This window comes from Cuculus canorus, chromosome 7 (assembly GCF_017976375.1).
Source record: "Cuculus canorus isolate bCucCan1 chromosome 7, bCucCan1.pri, whole genome shotgun sequence".
Taxonomy (NCBI): domain Eukaryota; kingdom Metazoa; phylum Chordata; class Aves; order Cuculiformes; family Cuculidae; genus Cuculus; species Cuculus canorus.
Window position 1 is genome coordinate 26,081,580 of NC_071407.1, and position 27,247 is coordinate 26,108,826.

General features: G+C 42.5%; 2 protein-coding genes across 4 annotated transcripts; both read left to right on the forward strand.

The window, feature by feature from the left end:
• The first annotated feature begins 22 nt into the window (after window positions 1-22).
• On the forward strand, window positions 23-6,287 carry EXOSC3 (exosome component 3). Its single transcript, XM_009565200.2, has 4 exons — window positions 23-347; window positions 3,373-3,522; window positions 4,403-4,554; window positions 5,996-6,287. Exons 1-4 carry the CDS (start codon window positions 87-89, stop codon window positions 6,198-6,200), a joined length of 768 nt encoding a protein of 255 aa, XP_009563495.2. The 5' UTR covers window positions 23-86; the 3' UTR covers window positions 6,201-6,287.
• Window positions 93-27,247, forward strand: PRXL2A (peroxiredoxin like 2A). Of its 3 annotated transcripts, XM_054071665.1 has the most exons (7): window positions 93-104; window positions 14,473-14,501; window positions 21,015-21,194; window positions 21,562-21,653; window positions 25,264-25,404; window positions 26,471-26,635; window positions 26,772-27,246. In XM_054071665.1, exons 3-7 carry the CDS (start codon window positions 21,017-21,019, stop codon window positions 26,868-26,870), a joined length of 675 nt encoding a protein of 224 aa, XP_053927640.1. In that variant the 5' UTR covers window positions 93-104; window positions 14,473-14,501; window positions 21,015-21,016; the 3' UTR covers window positions 26,871-27,246. The 3 variants fall into 3 exon arrangements, with proteins under 3 accessions (XP_053927640.1, XP_053927642.1, XP_053927641.1); XM_054071667.1 differs by lacking the exons at window positions 93-104; window positions 14,473-14,501 and adding an exon at window positions 15,135-15,269 and having other exon boundaries at window positions 26,772-27,247; XM_054071666.1 differs by lacking the exons at window positions 93-104; window positions 14,473-14,501 and adding an exon at window positions 18,123-18,276.

The window sequence follows — 27,247 nt, forward strand, 5'->3', positions numbered from 1 at the left end:
CGCGCACGCCCCACGCACGTCCCCACGCACGCGCACTCCCCGCCCCACGCACGCGCAGTTCCGTTGCCCCGCGCGGCCACGCGGGAATGTCGGCGCGGGGCGAGGCGGCGGAGTCGTGCGTGGGGCGGGTGGTTCTGCCGGGGGACGTGCTGCTGCTGCCCGCCCGCCCTGAGGAGGATGAGGAGCGGCTGCTGCGGCTCGGGCCTGGAGCGGGGCAGCCGCGGGGGCGGCTGCTCTGTGGGCCGGGGTTGCGGCGCTGCGCCGCGGGGCTGATGGTGACCAAGGGCGGCATCCTGCGGCACCGCGCGGCGGGCGGCGCCTACTGGGTGGACTCGCAGCAGAGGCGGGTACGGGCTGGGGAATGGGGCCTTCCAACCGCACCTTTCGTCCGCGCTAGCCTCGCCCTCTCCCGTCCAGCGACACGAGAAATTGCTGTCACAAAAACCGGGATGGTTGTGGTTTCAGCTGAAGTAGAGCTTTCACCCAAGTAGCTGTATTTTTGAGAAAAAATTTTCCTCTGATAGCGTGTTTTCTTTAACGCGGTGTTTTTTCGAGACATTATTCATTCTTTAGCAGGCCCGTAGGTCGAGGGAGGTGATTTTGCTCCTCTGTTCTTCTCTCGTGAGACCTCATCTGAGGCACTGTGTCCAGTTCAGGCACCCTCAACATTAGAAGGATATGGAACTGTTGGAACAGGTCCAGAGGAGGGCTGCAGAGGTGATTGGAGGGCTGGAGCACCTTCCAGATGAGGACAGGCTGAGAGAATTGGGCCTGTTCAGCCTGGAGAAGAGAAGGCTCAGGGGAGATCTTATAGTGGCCTTCCAGTACTAGGAAGAGATCATTCATAAAGGCTTATAGTGTAAGGACAAGGTGGGACGGGTATAAACTGGAGAGGGGCAGATTTAGGCGTTATATAAGGAAGAATTTCTTCACCGTGAGAGTGGTGAGGCACTGGCACGTGTTGCCCAGGGAATTTGTGGATGCCCCATCCCTGGAGGTGTTCAAGGCCAGGTTGGATAGGGCCTTGGGCAGCCTGATGTGAGATGTCCCTGTCCATGGCAGGGGGGTTGGAACTAAATGATCTTTAAGGTCTGTTCCAACTCAAACTGTTCTATGAGTCTTTAAAAATGATAATGTTTTGTGTTCAGTATGACTTGTGCTGAGCAGATGTTGTTCTTCTGTAATCACCTCTCCGGTCCTGCCCTGTCCCAAACACAAGGTCAGGCAGGGAGCTGGAGCCAGCTCCAATTATGAAGAGATTTGACTGTCATGAAGTTCACAGTAACATTAAAATTAGTCCTTGGAAAGTACTGGAACAGGCATAAGTCTTCTGGCAAAATGTATACACGTACACGCAGGTGGGAAATATATTCTGTCACCAGCCCATGTCTGGCTGCACTTGGTGGATGGAGATCACTCTCTTGCACTGCCCAGCTCTGATTGAAGGCTCGTTGCTTCCTAAAACTCCAAAATTACTCTTACAGGGTTTAATTGCTGACATTTTTGGTGTCAGTTACACTCTTCATTCTTTTGGGAATGGTAGCTCCTTGTGTTAAGGATGACATGCGTTTAACAGATATGTTTTCTTCTGTAATCACCTCTGTTTGCAGCCTTTCCCTGTCTCAAACACAAGGTCAGATATAGAGTTGGAGCCAGCTCCAAATCAGCAAGAGGTTTGACTGTTGTAAATTTTCATAACATTAACTTGCAGCAGAGGCAGGTGGGGACTGAGGGACTGGGAGGTTATCTGCTAGCCTCGCCTTTTCTTTTTCTGGTGATACAAGAAGTAGTTGCTATTGCAGAAGGTGGAATCTAAAGTAAAGTTTCTTCTGAGTAATTGTCTTTGTTGAAAATGTCCCTCTGATAGCATGTTTTCTTTAAAAGTGTTTTTCCAGACACTGTTCATTCTTTGAAGAGAAGTGTAGTCTGTGCTGGACAGATGTCTTCTTTCATAATAACACCTGTTTGCAGTCTCTCCCTATCTCAAATGCAAGATCAAACAGAACTGGAGCCAGCTCCAATCGATACAAGTAGTTACTATTACAAAAAGTTGAATACCTTTGACTTAAGGTAGTTTCACCTAAGTAATTTTATTTTTTTGAAAGTTAGGCAGAGTGTTCCTCTGATAGCATATTTTCTTTCAAACATGCTTTTTTTTTTTTTTGAAAGAACACAGAAAACACGTTTCATGTGTTTTTCAAGACACTGTTTATTCTTCAAAGGTGATAACATCTTGTGTTCAGTATGGTCTGTGCAGGACTGAAGTCCCTTCTTCTGTTATCAATTCTGTTTGCAGTCTTTCCCTACCTCAAATGCAAGGTCAGGCAGGGAGATGGCTCCAAAGCTCTAAATTAGCAAGAAATTTGACTGTTGTGAAGGTTTGTAGTAATATTAAAATTGGTGCTTGGGAAAGAATGGAATATGTATAAGATTTCTGTGAATATTTATACACATTCATGTAAGTGGGAAATATATTCTGTAACCAGCTCTTGTCTCATTGCACACAGTGGATGGAGGTCACTTCCATGTGTTGTCCAGGCCTGATAAAGGACGTTTGCTTTCTAAAACTCCAAAAAAAAAAAAAAGAGTCTTAGTGTTATTTGCCAGCATTTTCAGTATCACTAGCTGCTCAGTGGAAAAGCAGCTGGGGATGGAGATCGACAGCCAGGGGACTATTGGCCTTCTGCCAGCTGGCAGAAAAGGTCAACAGCAGCTGAAAAAAAAGCCAGCAGTGTGCTCAGGTGGCCAAGAAAGCCAGCAGCATCTTGGGTTGTATCAGCCATGGTGTGGCCAGTGGGAGTAGGACAGGGATTGTCCCCCTGTACTCAGCACTGGTGAGGCTGCACCTCAAATCCTGGCTTTGATTTTGGGCCCCTCACTCCAAGAAAGACATTGAGTTGCTGGAGTACATCTGGAGAAGGACAAGGAAGCTGGGTAAGGGTTTAGAGAAGGCTTAAAGGGTAGCTGAAGGAACTTGGGTTGTTTACCCTGGACAAGAGGATACTGAGGGGAGACCTTATCACCCTCTACAGCTCCCTGAAAGGAGGTTGTAGTGAGGTGGATGTTAGTCTCTCCTCCCAGGTAACAAGTGATATGATGAGAGGAAATGGCCTCAAGTTGTGTCAGGGGAAGCTTAGATTGGATAATTGAAAATATTACTTCACCAAAAGGGTTTTTAAGCACTGGAAGAGGCTGCCTAGGGAAGTGGTAGAGTCACCATCCCTGGAGGTGTTCAGAAAATGTGTAGACAAGCCACTTCAGGGCATGGTTTAGGGGTGGACTTAGCAGTGTTACATTTATGGTTGGACTTGATCATCTTAAAGGTCTTTTCCAACCTAAATGATTCTGTGATTTTGTGACTCTTATTTGTAGTATGTTCCAGTCAAGGGCGACCACGTCATAGGAATAGTGACGGCCAAAGCAGGAGATGTGTTTAAGCTGGATGTTGGTGGTAGCGAGCAGGCGTCCCTGTCCTACTTGGCCTTTGAAGGTGCCACGAAGAGGAACAGGCCAAATGTACAGGTCAGTGCTCCTTTTTGTTAACAGTAATGCTGTAGTGATGTTGTTTGCAGTGCTTCTGTTACATTTTGGTAGTTTCCCCTCGTAGAAGTATTCTCATAAGCTGCATGTAAAAAGGGAGCACAGGTTTACTTGCAATGATTTCGCCTTGGCCCTCCTTGGGGATTTTTGTGTGATCAGGCTGTGGGCTTTCTGAGGTTTCTTAAGAGAAGGTGTAACGACTGTGGTTTGAAGTCTGTCAGATGGCAGGGTTTTCACTCCTTACATTTGAACTTTCCCATAATACTGCCAGCAGCAGATGGAGTTCATGAGTAATGTGCGTCCAAGGGGGCACTCTGAAGGTAAGGTTTTAGAACAAGCTTTTACACTATCTGATACCACATTTACACCATTGGGGTTTTTTTAATAGCACTGCTAATAAGCAGTGGTGTGGCACGTTCATGCCACATCTTTTGCTTTCAACTGAAAGCCCATCACTGGAGTTTTAAAAGGGGACTGTAGAGATAAACAAAATAGGTTAGCGTGACTTTTTTGTTGTCCTGACAGATTATTACAGGAACAGGTTGCTTAGACTATTAATACCCTTAAAATCTGTTTGGTATTTAAAAAAAAAAAAAAAAAGAATACTGCCACAAAATAAAATTCTGTACTTTGTTTGTATCTTTTAAACTCCTGTAGTGATAAAAGACAATTGTTCCGGAAGATGTTTCCTTTAGTAGAAGAAGCGAAAATGAAAATTCCTATTATAACAGTTTCTTTTTCTATAACCAATATTTTAAAACTATTTTGTGGCCTCATGGGGAGGTCTTTATCAGCTGAGTATTTCTTGTAAGTGTGCAGTATGATCTTCTCTACTTTAACTCTTTGACACTGCTTTGTTTAGGTAGGAGATCTTATTTATGGTCAGTTCCTTGTGGCAAATAAAGACATGGAACCAGAGATGGTCTGCATAGACAGCAGTGGAAGATCGAGTGGGATGGGACTGATTGGGCAAGATGGTTTCCTCTTTAAAGTCTCCTTAGGTCTAATAAGAAAGTAAGTACTAAGAAAAGTAAGTAATCACTCTAATATGCAATACAGTGATTAAGAGTCACACAACTATTTCCTGTGAGCAGTGTGGACAATTTGGTACTTGGTTTGTAATTGTTCTAGTGCATTTATACCAGTTTTACTGATTGGAGTATGGATATTGACCTAGAAGGAACACTTGTTTTCGCCCCTGAAGAGATTGAGATGCTCTTCTGTATGGTGGTGTTTAAAAAAAGTGATGCAGTTGCCAAGGCAGTGTGGAAAATAAAACTATTCACCTGGGAAATCTAACACTCAGGCTGGGGTTTCAGGTATCTAACTGCCACCCTGGAAACATTGGATATGCTTACTGTCATTTTTCTGTTTAGTAGGGTCTTGGGGATGTAAATTTGGCTGACAGCTGATTAAAGATGTCTTTCCACCCCAATAGACCCCTTTTTCTGACTTCTAAGTAAAGTAAATTTTCTTGAAGTAAGACTACAGTTTAAAAAATGTGTGAGATTTTCATATGAAACAGACATGTTAGTCTAGAAACCATTTCATACGCTTTTAAATGTATTGCAGACTTTGGAGCTACTTATGCTGGTGTAAATATGAGGGGTTTCTGACTATCAATGAATACCAGATTAATATAGATAAATAATCATCAAGCTTTGTTGCTTTTGGGTGGGGTTTTTTGTTCGTTTTTGTTCTTTGGAAAAGCAATTTGGAGATGGAGAGCAGCTATTTCATACCTCTTGTTTTTGAGAAATGACTTGTCTCGTTTACGTGTCCCATCAGAAGCCAGTGTGAACCAATACAAATATTTTTGTAGCCATTCTCCTTGTTTTCCAAATTTTGTCTGTATGCAAGTAAAGAAATAACAGTACGTTACAAGTAATTGCTAAATCCTGATAAGTATGTTTCTTTGAGAAAGTCTGTTGAAGCTTGATTTACTCCTAGGTGTATAACGAAACTTCTGTTTTTCAATAGGCTGTTGCCTAACAAAACCAAAATATTTTGTTTCCTGCTGTTAATATCATCTTCTGAAGCACAAAGAAAGTGTTTTGAAAGACATTAACTCTGGTGTCAAATTTGTAAATAGCAGCATTTTAAATATGTCCCTTTGTCAAACAGTATTTAGAATGTATTAAATCACAGAATTGTTATGAAAGCATGAATTCACTTCAAATTTGTCAGGTATTGGTTCTCAATCTAATTAGGAAAAACTACTAAGTTGAAGAGTGCTACATTTTTTTAGATACATCTATTTTATATGAGACAAAAACTAAAAATCTGATGCTGTATTGCTATTTTGCGTGCATATGCAACTTGATCGCCTGGCCTCTTGGTGTTCCTTTACCAGTTCCTAGTAGTAATACAATTCAGTTATTAATTAATAATGTGGTGTCTATCAAATATGAGCACTTATGTTTGCCTCTGACTTTTTTTTAAATCTTGTTTACAGACTCTTGGCTCCCAAATGTGATATAATCCAGGATTTGTCACAGTTGTACCCATTTGAGTTGGTGCTGGGAATGAATGGAAGAATATGGGTAAAAGCAAAAACAGTTCAACAGACTTTAATTCTAGTAAATATTTTGGAAGCCTCTGAGTATATGACTGCAGAACAGCGGAAACAAGCACTTGCCAAATTGTCAGGGAATCGATAAGACAAAACCTTGAGGCTTTGTTTGGCACGACTTTAGAGGGTTTGGGTTGTTTTTGTATTCCTTTTATATTAAAAGCCATTTTTTTAAACGAAGTTCTAGGCTTTTGTTGTGTTTCTTCAGTTCCCTTTATCCCCTCAGTTTGGTTTTGTCTTGTTCAGGAAGTTTGGTTTTATTGACTTCTGTGATTATGAAACTGTTTCTGTTCATGAACTTTCTGACTGGTGTGGAGAGTGTCTTTAAAAGCTTCCATTAACTGTGAGATACTTAAGTCTTCTGTAAGAAAACCAGTCCATTTGTGAACTGCATACATTTGCTTTTTTTAGTCATATTAATATTAAAACTTTGAACAATACATGATTACTTGGGGTAGTGGGAAATATCCTGCAGGTCATTTCTGGTCAAGTGCTCCCATTTATACAGTGACGAAAAATGATTATTTATAATAATATTTTACAAAATTGGGACATAGAAGCACAGGTGGCAAATACCAGAAAACAACTGCAGTGCGTAGCATAAAATACTTGTAGGGTGGTTAAGGCAAACAGTCGGGTAAGACTAAACAGAGTTATAGTGGCCACTCGCCCCAAGAGATAACCTGGGTAGCAATGTTAAGGGGATAGTGATCAGGACATAGCTTCACAATGAATATTCAGGAAGCTTCATGAATCACTGGAGGTGAAAAATAGACTTGACAGTAATGCTATTTGAAGTCACTTGCAACTTTTTTGTAAGTCCTTTTTAACTAGAGATTAGGTAAAGACCACTGCAGCAATAGCCATAGATTTCTCAATTCTAGATATTGTAGATACATTTTTTCGATTATAGCATGGAGATTCCATAAAGCATCGCTTCATGTTTAATAAAGTCACCGTTTCTGAAAAATGTAACATTAAGCTTCATTGTGTAGTTCCTCACTTTCACGTAGAGGAAATACTGTCCTAGGAGGGATAAGCTGTCAGTCTGTTTTAGTACTTGAATAGTTTCTTGAACTTGAACTGTTCTTCCAAGAGAGAAGGAGAACCCTGGCGTGATGGAAGGGGAATGACATGCCTGTTTCCTGTGAGTGAAAAGTTTGACTGTATGTGCCCAATGAACTGCATAGGAGCTGTGAAAGCAGTAGTTTTTGAGATTCTTTTTATTCTTGATAAGCTAAATAGTTTGGTAGCAATAGTTAAATTGTAAAAAAATGGATTAATACAAGTAAGCCTGAATAGCATCTTGATTCTAAGTGGAAACAAAATTCTCCCTATTGTTCTGTATTTCATCTGAAGTTCAGCCTGCAGTATTCAATGGTAACGTCGTCTTTGGCATATCTCTCATTTAGAAATCGCTGAGCCGCTCCTCTGAGTCACTTTTATCAGGCTTACCTAGGGCTTCTCCTCATTCAATAAAAGTGGCTTTAATGAGTTCCACGTGAGTTCAGTGACTACAATTCAGAATTCTTTCCGGATTTCCATGGCCTCCCTTATTCGGCATTTAGGGTATGGTTCATCTTTATTCTTTTTTCACCTCTCTTCTCCCAGCTGCAATGGCTTTCATTCACGGCTCATAAACCTTTTAGGTCTATAATCTGTCTCTTAATACACTGGGAAAGCTCTAGCTTAATAAGGATTTCACTAACTCTGCTCTTCCACAGTGTTTTTTCAACTTCAGCTACCAGAGCCTCTGCACGTTGCCCGTTATTAGAACAATAGCTGGCATAAGCAGGAAAAGCACTTGCCAAATCATCTGAGGGTGTTAACTTTGTTACTGTTCTTGGATCATAATAGTAAAACCACAGGAATGGGGAATGACATGGATCATTTCCTGAAGAGTTGTGGCTTGAAAAGCAATTAGCCTTACCACTCCCCCTCTTACCTGTCTAAGCAACCTCCCTTCCCTCACACCAGTCTGTCTTAAGCCTAATGTGCAAGATAAGTGAACAATCCCTGATTTAAAAATGCTTTTTTTGGTAGTGTGGTGTAGCAAATGGTGACCTTGACGGTTTTTAACATTATCAGTGCCCTATTCTGTCCCCATTATAATGTCACCCATTATTCTGTCCCACTTATCACGCAAATATAATCGGAGTTAAATCAAGAGCCAGAAACAAAACACATTAAAATTATACTTGTTTTTCATTTAACAAAATCGTGCATCCACAAAGTGAGTTTTCCCCTGTATGCAATAATTTCAAATATGTACTATGCTTAATTTTTTTTTTTTTTTGGCAATTTATGCAGTGGCAAAAATGACACTGGATGTGATCAAAATGAGGGTGGGAGACAAGGTGTGAAAGCATATACGTTTAAACACTTCGCCAAAAGAAGGCAATATTGGTGTTTTGGGTTTCTCTGAGAAAACTACCTACACTCCTTAAAACAATTACTAACTTTGACAAACTTTATCTAATGAACAAAGTATTTGGACAAAGCCTATACAATGCCTTTGAACTTTCAATTCTGGCTTGGTGACAAAACCAGTGTCACCAAAAAGAGTGACACAGAATATAGCTTGGTTCTAGGTTCTTGGTATTGTGGGAAGTGGTACTGGAAGTCCTCCACATTCCCATTAAAGGCACATAAATGCATATGTTTCAGGAAATGAAACTTGCAGAAGGGATGCTGTGCGCTTGAAATGTACCTTGTTCAGCGGAATGTCTTTCTGTTGCATTTACCTGCATGATGTACGCCTGTGTCAGTCTTAAGTGTTTATTTAGAGTTGTTCATTTCAGACTCAGTTGTGCATTGGATGCTTGTTATATTGCTCTTTCTTCAAGCTGTTGTGATGAAAGTTGGGAAGTAAAGTTTGTAGATGTCAACGTGTACACAGTCCATATCCCAAGCACGACCCCTTAAATAAAGATTTCACAAAGATTTAAATGGAAACCAGGCACTGAAAATACAAAATCTGCAGTTTATGGCCCTGCCATTGTTGACGTGTTGTATTAGGATGAAGAATAAATGCTAACAGAAAGCACAGATATGCAGTGTGGAAAATAAGAGTCATAGTAAAACATTGGTGTTTTTCTTTAGGAGAAGAAAGTTGCACAGAAGTTCTTTGCTGTAATAAGAGGATTAAGAGCTTTACTCTTAAGGCCGTGGTTAGAGCGTGGCTGTAGCTCTGCTAGATTAAAAGTTTACTGTGCCCAGATACTCATGACCACTTTATGGCCAGAAGTAGCAGCTAAGGTTTGCTGGCATGTGTATTTGATTCCGTCACAATGACCTAGATTGGCATCAATGTGTTTAATAGCAGGGTTATTTTGTTTTTCTAATCCAGATATTCATTTAGCAGAACAAGCAATGGAATTTTTCCCTCAGATTTTAAGTATTAAGAGCAGCACGTCTACTACTGGGGAAGAGAAACATACATTTGTTAGACAAAGACCAGTTCTCTTCCTTGGTGCTTGAGCAAATAATTCTAAATAACAGCTAAATCAACTGGTAATCAACAGGTTATTTTAAACCTTACAAATTGCTCCCCTCCAAGCTTTACCTACGTCTATAAACAATATTTACACCATATCTCTAGCTGCATACAGTCAACTTGGTGAGATATGTTATTTGACTGAGTATAGAAACTAGCTGTTCTATGGACAACATAGAACACTTTACTCAGTTGTATTAGTAGCACAGGCAGCCTTGTCCTTGTTAATGACTTGTACAGATTGCAAGATGCGTAACTACCTTTGAATTCTATAGTAAGATATTAAACAGGCCAGTTTTGCCCCAAAAACTTGAAAGAGAAATGGCCTAGAAGCATTTCGTGTGCCTCTGGTTTAACAGAAGCTATGCAGTAGCTGTAGATGGTTAGCCAGGTCTGCTGTGGAATGACTGTTTCCCTCTGATGTCCTGATCTCGTAGAGGTGTAGTTACTGTCTTTTTTGTACAATCAATACAGCCATTTTGGGATGTTCAAGAGCCTGTTTTTGCTCATAAAGGCTGAAGCTTTAGTGATTAAAAATAACTCTTTTTATCTTACCTAGTAAAAGAAAAACTAAAAACTTGCAATACTATTAACAGTGTTGGTAGCACTGCAGTAAATGGGACAAGGAAAAATTATAGGCCAGTGAAATTCAATGTAGCTTTAATTACTCAACTGAAAGATATTAGAGACTGAAGGGCAGGCAGAAGAACTAATGACCTACTCGGCTGTCTCACTGGCTTTGGTTATCTACTGCATTGTTGTAAATGGCAGGCTTTTCTGTGATTCAGTGTTTATTAGGCTATAACCAAAAGGGATTTGCTTGATCATCTGTATACTCTTTAAATTAAAGACTTACTAATTCTTTCTTCCTGTTCTTGTCCAGATGGAGAGTGTTGCACCAATCTTCTTTTTGATGTTCCACTGTGAACTGCTTATGTGGGTGAAGCTAATTTCAAAATACCTATAGGTCTTTTGGTTTCTTCAGTGATTGCCACAACCTGACCTTCCTTAAAATAAATCTAAGATCCTGTGTCTAGGCTGTCTGTAGACAGACTGCTGTGTTTATTTCCTGAGGATCAGGATGAGGTTGAAAACACCGCCACATGCGTACATATCACCGTACGGCCTGCAAACAAGAGGTTGCTTTTGCCTGGTCTGGTTGAAACCCGTGTCTGCATCTGTGTGCATGTGCCTTTAGAGGCACATGGGTGAAAAGTTCAAGCTGTTTTTTTGTCTGTCCTCATCCAATCTTATTGGCTCAATATCAAAAATCTTAATGAGTCTGAAAGTCCTCTGCACACTTAGGGCCTATATACTGCCATAGCCCACCACACTTTGTGTCCTCCTTGCTTTTGAGATCTCCTGTTTCCTTGTAGAAAAGACAATTTGTTTAATACAAGCCATTTGTCTCACAATTCCCTTAGTCTAAAGCTGATCTACAGAAGCATGATCCAACAAGAAATAGAAATAATTAACTTCTGAAATAGCACGCAGCTTTGTCATTCTGTGAATTGAAAGTTTCGTAATGCTAGATCATGTTTTAGCACAGATACCAATACGGTGAATGCTGGGGGACTTGTGCACAGGCATGCTGGGGAAATTTAATTAACTGATACAGAGGCAGTTTGCAGACTGATACTCCTCGTTCAGCTTAACTGCTATAAAACTGTGTTACGTAAGCAGGAAGAGAAGGGCTCAGTGTGCTTTTTAAGAGCACTATTCAGAAGCTGAGAACTAGCAGATTAAATGGTGTCTGTTGCTCTGTGAAATGTTTTCCGTATGTGTTAGGGACTTTATTATTCTCTCTTTAATAGCAAATATGTGCAAATAACATCTGAATGTTATTCATGGAAGCTGAACTATTACAGATCAATCATAATATGATTTTATCAAGATGGAAAAACAGAGAAAGAAGTCAATTTCCCATTCAGCTTTCCTGCCAAAATCTCACTATCTAAGGCAGTGAGGGCAAAGGTTGTCTAATAAGGAAGCCTTAACAGGGACAAAGAGTTGCTGCAACTCCACTTGGGGAACGCAGTAGCTTTTCATGCAAAATAAGCATTCCTGGAGACGAGGCAGAAAAGGTCAGAATCCAATATTTTCATGACATCATTTTTCTCCGAGTTCTCCATCTACTAGAAGTGTGCATGCATTCAAGGGATTTTACTGCTCTATAAAGTGGGATGATATTGTTAGATGGAATCCCAATGTGCCAGCTCAGATTTTTCTCCATTGTTCCTTTTTACAATGGGAACAAATGAAGTCAGCATCACTTCTGTGATTAACTGCTTATTGTTCTTGCCTGATGCTAGTCATGGGCTCCTACTCAGAGCAAAGTTTAAGTAAGATGGTTTCATCTTGTCATAGATGGATTTTTCTCCCCTCAGGAGTACTGGCTACCTCTGAATTGTGAAAGCCAGCTGCCAGATTCTTAGAGGTAATGCGAAGAAGTATCATTAAGAAAAAAAAAGTTTGGGTTTTTTGTTTTGTGTGCTTACCATGGCAACAAAAATATGGGAGCTGCAATTCTATCACTGCCAAATGTTGACAGCTGGAGCCACAACCATTATAAAATTCAGAAGAAAGGAATGTTGATAGCCTGCAGAAATTAGGGTTTTAATTACATTATGATGGCTGACAAAATTTGTCAATAATTTTTTTGATGCGTTTTTCTGAAAATTGCTGTGTCCCAGTGGCAGAGACAGACGTTCAAATGCTAACTGCATTTCAGAAACAGTGAGAAGGCCACTCCAGCAAATAAATGAGGGTTGGTGTTGACAGAGAACCTGTCCACACTGGTTAAGGAGAAAAAGTAGAGATATCATTAGGTTTCATGTATTTCCAAGCGAAAAAAAAGGAGCCCCAAGCCCTACAGTCCCCCCACATTCCCCAGCCCTTCCAGGTAGACTGGTAGTACTGTTTCTGCCATGAACTTTCCTTAGGTTGTTTTTAATTGCTGGTAAATCTGAGTGACTTCTGTGGTTTTTATAATCCATTTGATTTCTAAAAGCATATGAATAGGTAAAAGCACAGCTACCCCAATTTCAGGCAAAAAGAACCCAAATATTTTCCCTGCAACTACCTGAGACTGCCATTCTAACCTGTACCGAGGAGCACAACTCAGTGGACCTCTGTATTGCAAACCCACTGTTGTATGCTGGTGTCCAGCAGCGCAGGGGCCACTGTGCTCTGTGGTAGCAGCAGGGCTGGGAAGAAGTTCTGTGCTCGAAGGGGCCTGCCAGGGTGCTCAGGCAGGGTTTCAGGTGAAGTTTACTGGTGCATCCCAGCACATGTGGCATGTTTTCTCCAGTCTGATCTGTGCAAGGTCAGAACTGTGACGCTGTTGTTGCTTCCAGTTAGTGGAGACCTTGGTTTGTGGTGAGATTCCTTAAGAAAAAAACAAGCTCTGCATTAAAGAATAAACAGAAACTGCAAATGATGGGCTAAGCACGGAGCAGGTCTAACCAGAGTGGCTGTAAGTCCCAGTTAAGAGAGAGATAAGGCAAGGCCATTTGTACTAGATATGTTTGGGACATGCTGAAATCCAGTTGTTTGGAATGTAGACTCTCTGGTATCATCACAGAGGTGACGTTCTGAGCTGCAGCTTGTGTTACAGACCAGGCTGTGCTGTCATACATACGGCTTTGTTTCAGTTGGTTTTTAGTATTGTAAGTGTATTCTCTGCCCAGCCAGTAATTGTGCTTGGGATTGCCCTGACCTGGGTGCAGGACCTTGTGCTTGGCCTATTCTTGGTCTATTCTTGAATATAACAGACATGCAAGTGTTTAGGGTGCCCCATTAATCACGCTACTTAGATGATCAGCTCATGGTGTGCTCACACTTAAGTCATTATGGGTTTTTTTTGCCTTAAATGTATTAAAGCATGGTATCTTCAAATACATTTTATTTCTTTCTTTGCTGTAGCAATCCTGCTGGGGAACGATGTTTCCCAGCAGGTAGCAGAAGGGCAAAAACATCTCCCATAGCAGGACAAGCTGAGGGAGCTGGGGTTGTCCAGCCTAGAGAAGAGAAGGGAGACCTCGTAGCAGCCTTCAAGGTGGAGAATGGATTGAGAGCAGCCCTGAAGAGAGGGACTTTGGGTGCTGGTGGAAGAGAAGCTCAACATAAGCCGTCAGCGTGCACTTGCAGCCCAGAAAGCCAACCGCATCCTGGGCTGCGTCAAAACAAGTGTGAGCAGCAGGCTGAGGGAGGTGATTCTGCCCCTCTACTCTGCTCTCAGGAGACCCCACCTGGAGTCCTACATCCAGATCTGGAGTCCTCAGCACCGGAAGGACATGGATCTGTTAAAGTGAGTCCAGAGGAGGCCATGAAGGTGATCAGAGGGCTGGAGCACCTCCCATACGACGAGGACAGCCTCAGAGCGTTGGGGTTGTTCACCTTGGAGAAGGCTCCGGGGAGACCTAAGAGCAACTTCCAGTACTGAAAGGGGCTCCAGGAAAGCTGGGGAGGGGCTCTTTATCAGGGAGGGTTGAGATAGGACAAGGGGGAAAGGTTTTGATCTGAAAGAAGGGAGACTTTAAAGAGATGTTAGGAAGAAATGTTTTCTTGTGAGGGTGGTGGGGCACTGGCACAGGTTGCCCAGAGAGGCTGTGGCTGCCCCATCCCTGGAGGTGTTCAAGGCCAGGCTGGATGGGCTTTGAGCAGCCTGATCCAGGGGGAGGTGTCCCTGCCCACGGCAGGGGGCTGGAAGTGGATGGGCTTTAAGATCCCTTCCAACCCAAACCATTCTGACTGTGTGACTCCCTCGGCCCCAGCCGCTCGCGGGGTCGATCCCGTGCCGGGCGCTGCGCGGGGGGCGGTGCCTGCGCGCCTCCTGCCCGCGCGGGGCGAGCGGCAGCGGAGACGGCAGCGGAGACGGGAGCGGCGGGCGGTGTGAGTGCGGTACTGGGGCGGGTGTGTGTGTGCGCGCGCGGTGAGAGTGCGGGTCCTGGGAGTGGTCTGCGGGACACGGGGTTGCGGTGTGAGTGCGGGCACGGGCGGCGTGGGAGGGTGTGTAATCCGGTGTGAGTGCGGGCACAGGGTAGAGTTTGGGGGGTAAGCGCAGGAACCACAGCTGCGCGGCTGCGGGATGGGGGGGGGGGGGAAACTCACCCCACGGGGCTGCCAGGTCTATCCGGTGCCCCGTCCCCAAGGTGTGTGTATAGGGCTGCTGACCCCGCGGGGCTGCCAGGTCTACCCCCTGCCCCGGCCGCTGTGCGTGTAGCGAGGCTGGCCATGCTGATGCAGTGGCACCGGTTACCGACGACTGAGCGGCCGGGGCGAGCCGAACGGCCGCGGTTTTGCCCTTCTGCTCCCCGCCGCCCCGGTGCTGTGAGGTCCGAAATCCTGCTTCTGCTCAATTGACTATTCCGATTAATCCCTGCTGGTTTATGCAACGCAGTCTGGGTGTGAGCGGGCACGGCGACATCAGCGAGGCGCGCGGCGGCTCCCCGCGGGGGTTCTGGTGTCGCTTCCCCTGGCGATGGCTCGGCCTGTGCCGCCACAGCGCTGCGCAGCCGTGGGAAACGCAGTGGCAGCGGCCCCAGGGGACCCGGCGGGCACCGGGCAGCGCGAGCGGGGAGCGTCGCGTGTCGCACCCCGAGCAGGGTACGGAGCTGCCCCGTGGGCGGGAGTCCAGGGCAGGCGGATAAAGCGGGGCCGGTAAGTCTGGAGAAGAGAAGGACCCAAAGAGACCTTAGAGCAGCTTCCAGTATTGAGAGGGGCTACAGTAAGGCTGGGGAGGGGCTCTTGATCAGGGAGTGCGGGGATAGGATTGGGGGAATGGTTTCAAGCTGAAAGAAGGAGGACTTGTATGAGATCTTAGGAAGAAAAGTTTTCCTGCACTGGCACTGGTGAGGCACTGGCACAGGTTGCCCAGAGAAGTTGTGGCTGCCCCATCCCTGGAGGTGTTCAGGGCCAGGTTAGATGGTTTGAGCAACCTGACCCAGTGGGATGTGTCCCTGCCCATGGCAGAGAGAGTTGGAACTGGATGGGCTTTGAGGTTCCTTCCAATTACATTGGTTATCCTGTGATTTTACCTTTAGTTGCTGTTAGGAATTGTGTGCTGTGAAAACTGTAAAAGTTAAAAGACAAGCAAAGCCTAAGAATCAAAAAAGATGAGAAAGTAGTTCTTAATTTCATAGAATCACAGCATGATTTAGATTGGAAAAGATCTTAAGGATTATCCATTTCCAATCCCCCTGCCAGTCAGGGACACCTCCCACTGGATCAGGTTCCTGTAAGCCCCATCCAACCTGGCCCTGAATACCGCCAGGGGTGGGGCATCCACAACATCCCTGGGAAAGCTCTCCCACCTTCATCGCACCACCCTCATCATGAGGAATTTCTTCCTGATGTCTAATCTAAATCTTCCCCCTTCCAATTTAAAGCCATTGTCCCTCATCTTATCGCTACATGCCCTTGTAAAAAATTCCTCCCCAGCTTTCTTGTAGGCCCCCTTCAGGTGCTAAGCTTGGATCTGCAGGAGTTGTGTAGACACCTGCTGTCTAGCGGGTCACTGTGGTTTTGGTGAACACTGATTTGTTTTAATAGTAGGTCTGTTGGTATTCCACTTCTGTCCCCACAGTGTGCAGCATTCCTGGTCTGGATCCTCAGCAGGGAGTTCAGACTGTAGTATCTTGACATTTAGTTCTGTGCTCCAGTACTTCCCTCATCTCTGTGGTGTCTCTGTATTGCTGATGGAGCAGATTCGAGTTTTTCTATACGTGGTATCCAGCTGCCTGTTCCCTCTGAGTACACCCTGAGAGCAGGAAGATCACCAAACCGTTGTGCCAGAGCTTTTTGCCCTCACTTGCTCCAAAGAGAAGGGTTGTTTAGATGCTGGGCTTCTTTAAAATGGTCTCAGAATGGGGGAGATTATTTGGCCTAACAACTTGCTTCTTTCTCAAGGTATGGTTAGCTTGTTTGGTGCAGCAACTTTCTCTTCAGCTGGAGCAACAGTGTTGTACTCAATTCAGCAATGAAACAGGCTGGGAAGACACCTGAAACAGTGACTGTTGTTCTCAACACAAGGAATGGTTTGTTACAGGATCTTTACAAGGACAAAGAGCAAAGGAAAAATCCCTTGTCTTGTGAAATTGCTTACATTGATGCTACCAGAAATGTTAGGAGGCTTCTCTGTGGCTTGATTTTGGCATTTAAAGGACACATTAGTTTGGAAGGACCTCTGAAGGTTTTTCCAGTCAAATCTCCCCTTAAAGCAGAGCTAACTTTGAAGATTTGTATTTTGTAATCCTTAGTGGTATTTAAAAGCTCATGAAATCTTGATGAGCATATTACCAGGTTATTGTGAATTGTAAATTTACTTTATAGGAGTGAGATTACAGAGATATTTGTAATCCTATGACTCATTTTTGGGGGGAATGTCTCATAAAAAAAATCAGTTCAGTTCGTTGGGGATATGCAAGTTGTGACAAAGCTCTGAAAGATTTCTAGGCTCCATATGAAATGTCTTGGGCAAGTATGGAGTTAGAGAGAAGGGAAGAATAAGCAGTGGTCAAAGCCATTTTAGAAGAGGGTGTATCTGCTAATGCAGCCTGTCCTGTGCAAGTGTCCACTTTTCTTCAGCTATCTTCTTAGGAAAAGTATGTAAGTGAGTCTGTCGGCTTTCCTTTTTTTTTTTACACAGCCGTGATGGGTCCTGTTTATGCTGCTAAAATAAATGTTTAAGAATAGCTCTTCTCTTAATGACCACTTTTATTCTCTGGTTATGGGTGGGAGGGAGATGAGACATCTAGAAAACCATGTTTTAATTGGTCTTCTGGACTCAAAGTCAAGACTATCAGCTGGCACTTAAACAGGATTAAAGCTAAGCTTGTTTAAGTTCTGGTTAGCTGAGTACTGACAGACCATAAAATAACTCACTGTTATCTTGGAGATCTCTTGTGGTCACCACAAAAACACACATAAAGATTTTTTTATTTTTTTTTCTGTGGCCTCTGCTGTCTGTAAAAAAGAAGTGCTCGTTCCCTTCTGGAGGTTTTAGTAGACAGTTCCAGAGAAAATTATGGTCTTTAGCCATAATGATGTTGCCACCAAAGCAGGTAACTGAGCATAGATACGCTGGGCTAATTCACCAGGTCAGCCTCTATGTTGAAACTTTTTTTTCCAACAGCGTGCATTGCGATGTTTAATTGTTTCCAGAGTTGTTTGTATTGTTTTGGCATTCAGTGTGCAGGGGGTGTAGAAGGTTAGAAGTAGAATATGCTGAAACAGAGGGAAAATATTACTTTTTTAAAAAAGCACGGTTCTACAGAGAAGCACGCATTAGCATGCAGATCTTTAGTGCTGTGCTGCCAGCTTCAGAAAAGCTTTCTCTAATTCCCGTTCCTTGTACCCATGCACCCCATGAAGAGGGTAACCAACAAAACCAAAGTTGAATGATTAAGATACCTTTAGAACAATCTTGCTGTGGATTGGAGAGCTGTTCTTTCATAATGGCCACAGGGTGACTACAGCATGTGTTGCTGAAAGGCGCCAAGAGCCTGGTCCTGGCTGCAAGGCATAGGCACAGGCTCCAGAGCTGGACTCCTGCCTAGTCCTGCCCACTAGCCACCCGTGGCAGCCCAGTTCATCTTCCCTCCTGCCTGCACTCGCATTTGGGGTGAGCAGGCAGTGGCTGATGCTTATGCAGGCTGCGTGGGTTCTGGTGAGTGTGTGCACCTTGATATTAAAGGCTTATGGGATGCTCTGCTGTATCCTCTCTTAGGTTATCATTTATGGGATGCTTTGTTGTATCTTCTTATTGTGGATTGTTGTTTGATGTTTGAAAAGTCGGAGTTTGATCACAGGGCAGTAGCGTTCTTATTTTAAAGTGGAGTGGAGGGTTGTGAAATTATTTGGAACTTCAGATTTCGTTAATAAACAGGAACTAAACAGAATGAAGCTGCTAGTTGCAAATGCTCAGCTGTTTTCCCTCTAGTCTCTTCACTTGGGGTTCAGTGACATAGATGGGTCAGGGCTTAGCCTGTCTTGTTAGTAAATGCTTTAATAATCCTGGCTGCTGTTTCCTGTATGTATTTTTCAAAGTGGCTTACTATGGTGTTTTCTTAGCAGGGAAGAAATTCAGTACCAATGTGTAGGGCTCCTTCTTCCATTCCTCTATTTATTTAAATAGAAAAATATTTGCATTCTGAGTATTTTTTTGTTGTGACTGAGTGGATACCTAAGAGTACAATTAAACTGAAGGGATGTGTTGACTAAGCTTAGCAATCTCCTCTCTATCAACTACAACTGAGTGGAAGCTGGCTTTTAGTGATGCTAATAATGCTAGTAAAAATAAAAAGCTATGTAAGAACTACTCATTAACAAGTTGCCACAAATTCAGCAGCATTTTTGTACACATATGACATGCAGAAGGGATTAATACTTGTTTTGTATCCAACCTTCCCTCCTCTGGTAACTAATAATTAAGAGAAAAATGGTTCTCAACCAGACCAGATTCAAGTCTAAAGAATAATGGATTATCAGACTCTAGGCGGGAGCAGAACTATAGCCTTTTGAGTGGGCCACGGAGATTTAAAGTCTTAACAGAAGGGTATTGCTGCATTACAGCAATGCATATTGAGTTACATTTTGGTCATTCCAAAGGCTGAGGTCAGAACGGTATCTGATATGAGGCAGAGTCACATAGCAAAAAATTGCCATTAAAGTATGACCTCATATTTGAAAAAAGTATGCAGGGAAAGCAGATATGGTCAAGGAAGGTTTTCCTTGGTTAGAAACAAGTGATTAAATGGGGTAGAATCTGTTCTCTTATCTGCATTATGTTTGTGTAAACTGGCCTTGTTTCCTGCTCGGATCATGGCTTACTCACATTTCTAGATAGGGTGATACTGTCTTCCTTGCAACCCAGTGCACTGTTAAAAGAACAAAGGGATGTTGTTTTCAAGACGTTTTCTAGCTATTTCTGCAGATCGGCAGTTGGCTGTGTTTGTTGGTGTTACGCTGGAGCTGGTTTTAAGGGTGGAAAGGGGTTTTCTCCCAGAAAATTTGGGGCACTGTGGCTGACAGAAAAGCAAGGAGCTGGTCCTAGTTCTTCCTTTCTTACTGGCAACAGCTAACTATGGGGATAAAGACTGTGTGTGTGTCTGGCTTATTGCCGGTCACAGTTCAAAACAGTAATGTTTTCCTATATTTAAGAGGGGAAATAGCCTTTCCCATACAAAAATATATACAGACAACAATATTTACCAGAACAGCCTATCAGGGTTTTGCAGATGGCTCTGGAAAACATTTGATTCTCCGTATTGTGTAATGCTAAAGTTGGGTGACTGCAAATCTCTAGCCCTTTGTAACACATGACTGTTGTGATATAAGCATACAGTTACTTCTTACGCTGCCAAAACTCCAGTGACTCTTGTACCAGTTATTGCTCAGAGCTGGATCTGGAATTTTGTTCGTGAGGCAGGGCTAAGCGTGCTTTCCTGCATCTTCATAACTGATACTGCTTCACTGGAAGGTGGCTGTCAGCCATTTCCAGGCTTGTGAAACATGGGCAAGGGTCAGGATTGGGCTGGGGGCGTTGTGGATGGATGGTGGTTAAATAAAATTGCCACTGAACTAGAGTCACTGGTAACAACAAGCAGTGTTTGTGCTTGAATATGCATGTGTAATAGCTTCTACTGCAATGTTATCGGTTTTAACTGATGGGTGTGAGTGTAACGTGTTTGTTCCTGATGTCAATTCTGTTTTAGCAAGAGTGAAAATTGGTTAGCATACAGGCAGTCCAGGGCATGCTTGTAATGTGGGATCACTGTGCCTAAGAAAACTTACATTTTCTGTGTATTTCTGTCTGCAGATGCACAATTGCTGAGCTCTGCTTCTGGCTTGGTGCCTGCTCTGGTTCTAATGTGGAACTGTAAGGAACAGGAAAGGTTACAGTTATGGTGACGCAGATATAGGTTTATTTTTTAAAGGCTTCTGCAGTATAATTGTAAAATTCAGTATTTAATATAGACTAGTGGGATTAAAAAATACCCATTTAATCTACAAACGCTTCTTTTTTTGAAAGAAGCCAGTGTCTTACTGTAATAGTTAAAGTTGCTGGCTAGAGGTCATCCTGTCAGAGTCTCTTTATTTCACACATATACTTTAATCATCTTTCTCCTCATTGCATGTGAGCACTTTAATCATTAATGTTTTTGTCAGTCCGGTAGCAGGAAGAGGTAAGAATATCTTATTAATAGGTTTTATGTGGGTTAGACACAGAACCGGGATGTAATCTAGATCTTCTAAAACCCAGTTCAGTACATTGATAAATATATGGATCATCTGCAGTCAAACCAAAAATATCTGTGTGAGCTTTTAGTTGTTTTAATCCAGTTTCTCCTTGTTTGGCATCATCAGTGTCCAGTGCTGGAGCTGCTTTCTTCTTGCTCTTTCCAGAAATGTCCTTCCTGCCAAACTTTGAGGCCTTCACCATGGGCATGTGGTCTATTGGTCTTGGAGCCATTGGTGCAGCTGTGACAGGGATCGTTCTCGCTAACACCGACTTATTTTTGTCCAAGCCAGAAAAGGCTACGTTGGAGTTTTTAGAGGAGATAGAGCTAAAAACTTTGGGATCAGGTAAGATTCTGGATGTTTCAGCCCACATTCTTTGATGGTTGGGTTTTTATCAGAACCTTTGTAAGGCCAGGTTTGGAAGAGTTTTTTGTAGTTTTTCCCGATTATAACATGTACTGGGGTGTCCTTGATAGCAGATAATGCTGGTGAAGGGAAAACAACCAAACCTGATATTTCTGGATGAAGCATGACACCCTTCTAAAAATCAATAAAGCAAAAATACCTTGTTATGCATATAAAATTTTGTTCTGATAGAACTGTATTTGAATATGGAATTCTCTGCAGTGCTTTGCATTGATTCTTAGAGCATTCATCTTTAGAACAAGAATGTCTAGTATTGTTGTTAATGCTCTTTTTCCTGTATAAACAGAACAAAGAACGTTCAAAGCAGGTGAACTATGGAAGAAGAATGGTGCAGTGATCATGGCTGTGCGAAGACCTGGATGATTTTTGTGCAGAGAGGTACTTGCTGGCCTTGGGAATGAGTTAGGAAGGGCTGAGCTATACTTGCGTAGATTTCCTTTAAATAAAGGGAAGGGGATTAACTGGGCAGTCATTAAATGCATCTGGAGTATCTGAAAGGTCTTGTTTCCTAGCCCAAACTGGTCATCAGTGAACAGCATACTGTTTTCTTTGCAGCTGGTTTGTATAGTCTGAGTCCTGCTCGGGCATTTTCTTCCTGAAGGTGATGGTTACATGATTTTTACATCTGCCAGGGACCTAGCCCATAGTATTTAGAAAGGGAGATTACACAAAATCCAATTGCTAATGAGTCTTATGGAGTGGTTGTATTCCATATGGCCAAAATAAATCTCTGTGAGCCAGGTAGTCTCTGGTCAAAAGCAGAAAGCCATCAGATAAAGCCCATCAGCAAAAGAGATGTGCATAAAGGGGAGTCCCTTGTTCTGGCTGCTGAACGTGAGGCAGGAAGGTAAGGAGCCTGAAGATGAGGTGTTACTGTTGCTTAACAAGGTGAGTTGGGAAACAAGATTTGATCCTTAAGCTGGCACTAGGTTCCTAGGGTGGAGGTGGGAGGAGACACTTAAAATATGATTTGAATGTACCATGTGGCTGGGAACAGCCATAACTTGTACTGTGGCCGTGATTTTTGTCATAGTTATGGGGAAAAATTGCCATTATGTTTTTATTCTCTACTTTATAACATGGAGTAGTTAATATTGCAGCCACTTAATTAAGGCATCTGCTCCCATCAGAAGTAACTGCTTAAGTATGTGTAGAATTCATGGAAGGTTAAAGATAAAGATAAAAAGATAAAGTACTTTGTTCTCTGAACAAGTGTAGTGTAGGCAGGAGGAGAACGCACTGCATGCCTGACTCTGTGCCTTCTGCATACAGGCAGGCAGGAATTAATGAATGAGTTTAATTTTTTCTTTAATGCTAACTTCCTAGTTAAAAATACAGAGCTCAATTCAAAGAATGTGGGGTTTATTTTTTTCTTTCAGGAAAAAATTGAGGAAAGAGAAACTTAATTAATTTAATTTTCTCTTATTTTTGATTCAAAACTTCAGATTTTTAACAGACAGTCACACTACTGATCAGCTAATTAGGACAAAGATTTTTTTTGTATTTTAACTATGAAAGTGTTTGAAAAAGCCTTTACATTGTCTAAGCTAAAGTTATTTTTGGTTGTTGTATACTCAAAGCATTGAAATGACCCTTGAATTTCTCCCAGGAACAGTTAATTTGGTCTTTTTTTTTGTCCATTAATGTTTCCCCATAGTATGAAAGCTGCTTCTTTCCCCACTGTTACAGCTCTAAGCGAGTGGAATGGTTCGGTACAGGTGATTTGTCATATCTGTTCACCTGCAGGCAGCAGATTTTTGTTTTTTCGCAAGAGACAAAATACACTTGGTTCCCAGTGTCTTACACTTTGGCAAGGATGTTGAACTTTGTCTTTGTTGACACCACCAAGATGGGATATATACTGGTGGTGTTGAAAAGTGGGCATTCTAACCTCATAGATCATTGACCTGGTATCAGTGGTGAGGACATTCTTCCATTATCCACTGCAAAGGGTGTTACAAATCCTACTGGAATGATGCCCTTGGATCCTTGAGGATTGAGGCCTGTAGACTTAAGAACTATGAGTCTCTTATCTTTATTACCTACACCATCAGATTCCATTTGTTATTTAAGAAAGACTATGTTTTAACAGGATTGTACTTCTGCATCTCATAGTCTGAATCCGGCCACGTAGTGATCCAATGCTCCAGTTACTACGAAAGCGCCATGGGCTGGCTAAATATTATAGGTGTCAATTCAAATGGTCTAAGGTAGCAGAAGAGCCATAGATGGAAGTATCAGAGAGACAAAGTGAAATAGGAATTGTTGTTTTGGGCCGTCTCTGCCATGCAGGGAGTATTCTGTTAGGGTGTGCTTGTCTGCTTTGTACAAAACCAAGAAAACAGTTTCACAAACTAGAAGAAATGGTCACAGCCCCAGGTGTACAGCTGTTAGATGCTGTAATTTGTCCACAAAACCAAACTTCTTTGCTTTATCTTACTCTATAAGTTTTCAGTAGCAGTAAAGGAAAATAAATTGGGTCTAGTCCCAAGATGCTGTTTGAAGCCTAATCTCTTGAGAAGTTTAAAACTTAACTATGCTCTTACATAACTCCTGCTCTCTGCCTTCCCAAAAGCCAAGCAAGGAGACACAAAATAAGCCCCGCCAAAGCACTGAAGTACTCCAAGAGGCTGATCCAGGTTTGATAGTCTCTCAGGAGACAGTGATTTCTGGCTTTACAGGGTACCCCACTGCACTAGCTGGGAACATCAATTCTCAGGCATCCTAAGTTGCAATCCAATTTTTATTTGTTTTATTTTGTTGGTTATGAGAGTTTTGAACTATATAAAAAATCCCAGATAAAATTGTTATTAACACCTGCTTTGGGAAAATCATAAGGCATTTTGTTAAGAGGAAACAGAAAATAGTTACCAGATCTTTAGGAACAGAGAAGAGGTGAAAGTTCTAACAAGGCTGAGCTGTGATGCTTTATCCCTTACGTTCATGACTCAGTGATTGTTTGTGATGCTGATTCATGCTCTTTCATTTCCTCTGAAAAAGAGAGACAGTAGTGAACTGGGGCGCTGCCCTTACCCTTTCACCTACTGGCATCTTTCTCTAACGTCTTCTCTCGTGTCTATTCACACCTCTCTGTCTGCTCTTTGATACTTGTTAAATTCTAGTTGTCCTGCAAACCTTTGAGTTACAGCGTTTTGGTGAGGTGGCTGAGGGTGTTCGTGTAAGCTGTACCTGTTTTTAAATTGTGGGGTTCTTTGTGGGAGTTTTGTCCGGTAAAAATGGCCTTTCTCCATTTGAGATAAGAAGAAATATATTTGCAGTGTCCACTCTGATCTGTGGGCAGCCTCAGAGGTCTTTTACAAACTGTGGGAGTTTTGATTCCTTCAACATCACAGAACAGATAGCAGATGAGTGGTGACAGCTTACGCTTGTATACACCCAGGAAAGCAGTATTGCTTCTGGAATACAGAAGATGTATGACGAATCTCCCTGATTTTCTTCACTGGAAGATATAGGAAGGAGAGTGCATCTTCACTCTGTTACTTATTCTGGACTTGTATTGCCTGCTCCTGCACAGAGCCCTCAAAACACTTTGCAAATGGGCCAGTAATGATGTATTTCTACTTGGGGGGGAAAAAAAAAAGGTTGGAAATTCTGTCCTGGGAAAGATAAGTGATGTGCAGGCAGCATCTTTCTACTGCACTGTAAACACTTTAAAAGATAGCTGAAGCCCTAGCACAGACAAGGCATATCTACAGCTTTGAGTTAAAATTATGTTTTGTCCAGGATTTTAATATTTCATTCAAGTGCTCAAAAATTCTCCTTCTTCCACACTTTAGAGAAGAAAATTTTAGTAAATCTAATGAAGACCTGCCTAGAAGCAGAGGTGGCTTAAATGATTTACAGGCCTGTTTCTGTTTTGTGCCTCAAGCTAGAATTTACATATGCTTCTGATGCTCTTCAAATTCACAGTGAGGTTTTTCAATCTTCATTTACTGCCTGAAATGTTTGGGTTTTTTTCCTTTCTTAGGAGGCTTCTGAGCTCTCCTCTCTGACACCTCAGCTGTCCAAGCTGGGTGTCCCTCTCTATGCTGTTGTGAAAGAGAAGATAGGGACTGAAGTGGAGGATTTTCAGCATTATTTCAAAGGAGAAATCTTTCTGGATGAAAAGGTACGGTGAAGTCAGTGTTCTCCTTTTGTTTAAAAACAAGCTTATGAATGTCCTCTTTGAAGAGCTTGTATCAACAATATAGGTAGAATGTGGTCTGAATAGAACAGGATTTAGTAGCATTGTCGTTTAAGAAGTTAATTGGCTTTGCTTTTCTATATATATACATATATATATATATATATATATCTCCTGCTCAGCTTACAAACTGCTCTGTAGCTGTGCACTGATAACATGCTGTTGCAGGATTATTCTTTCCCTTTAACAGGTAAACAATAAGGCCTATTGATATTTATTCTTTTCTTCCACTGGCTGTGTGACCTGCTGATATTGATGATGTGTGAATCAAGGTCTGAAGGTGATAGACATGGTTAATTCATGATGTATAGGCCATATTGCAATGCGGTGGCTTGTTCCAGTACTCTGGGACATGCTCTATTGCCAGTCTCATGTCCTACAAAACTATGGCCTTGCTTACTCCTTAACCCAGAAGACACATTTAGAAATCATTTGGCTTCTGAAGGAAGAAGAATACTCAAAATCAGTTCAAAAGTACCTTTATTTTTCCTCCCCACTCTGCCTGCATGAAAAAAAACTTGCTGATATATACATAAAACAAGCACAACTAGGAAACCCAAACAACAAGCAAAGAAAACCAAACAAAAAAACCTGCAACCCTCACAAATAAGTGGCTGATAAAGCTTCAGGCCTTGGCACGACTATAATGTCTTTACCAGCACTTCTATTGCTCTACTTCAAAAATAAGAAAAAAGATGTTTATCACAAAGCACTTTTGTCAGCAACGGGGATGTAGATGTTAAATGTAGATGACCTGTGTGTCAACCTAAAATCCACATGAATGGTAGCACTATCACTAGTTGTCTGTGTGGAGGTAAGTGGTCAGGTAGTGTGTTAAAGAGGTTCATTTGGGTTCAATTCCTTTTTAGCTCTGCCTGGTTAGCTTTTGTGTGTTGTGACCTTTCTTTGATACAGGGTTGGCTGGTTTCCTGAATTTCATTTGGGAGGAAAATTCACTTTGTTTGCTGAGGTATCTTCTGTTTCTCTGCAGAAAGGCTTCTATGGTCCACGCAGACGAAAAATGATGATGTCAGGTTTATTCCGCTTCGGAGTCTGGCAAAATTTCTTCCGTGCTTGGAGAAGCGGATATAGTGGTAACCTGGAAGGAGAAGGATTCACCCTGGGAGGAGTATATGTGATTGGGGCAGGAAGACAGGTATCACAAGCCAGCTAAGAGGCTTTTATGTCTCCCGTGAGACCAAAAGTTTCTTTTCTGGAATTGTTTGGTTGCTGGTCAGTAATCTCCCGTGAGGAGACTAGTGTATGAATTTCTCTCTTGTGTCTTTCACTAGGGTGTTTTACTGGAACATCGTGAGAAAGAATTTGGAGACAAAGTCAGCCTTCCATCTGTCCTTGAAGCTGCTGAGAAGATAAAACCACAAACTTCATAAGTGGAAAAATAGTTGCAAATGTTTCTGATCACAGCTTGAAATGTAGAATGCATCTGTTTCTTGAATGTTTAATTGCTTCTTAACTATTTAGTGATCAACGCAGCAGAAAGATTCTCTAAAACATAGAAAATGATGAAAATCCTCCTCGATCTTTTTTTGGTGGCTTTGCAGCCTTTCAGGTGGTCAGGATTCCAACTGCTCTTTTGTGTCTGGCTGTATTAATGAAAGGCTGGGCCTAAAATCTGACCTTGCCTCGATGTTTTCAGTCAGAGACAGCCGGTTGAAAACCTGTCTACCTAGGGGAGCAAAACTGCCGAGGCTGCAGTAATGGAGTACCAGCTGATGCTGAAGGATAATAAAACTTTACATAAATTAAA

Bases quoted from the DNA above. Each gene is read 5' to 3' on its own strand.
- EXOSC3 (XM_009565200.2), top strand. From the start codon at position 87: ATGTCGGCGCGGGGCGAGGCGGCGGAGTCGTGCGTGGGGCGGGTGGTT. The intron at 3,523-4,402 runs GTCAGTGCTCCT...TGCTTTGTTTAG, and splicing joins GGAACAGGCCAAATGTACAG to GTAGGAGATCTTATTTATGG. The intron at 4,555-5,995 runs GTAAGTACTAAG...TCTTGTTTACAG, and splicing joins TCCTTAGGTCTAATAAGAAA to ACTCTTGGCTCCCAAATGTG.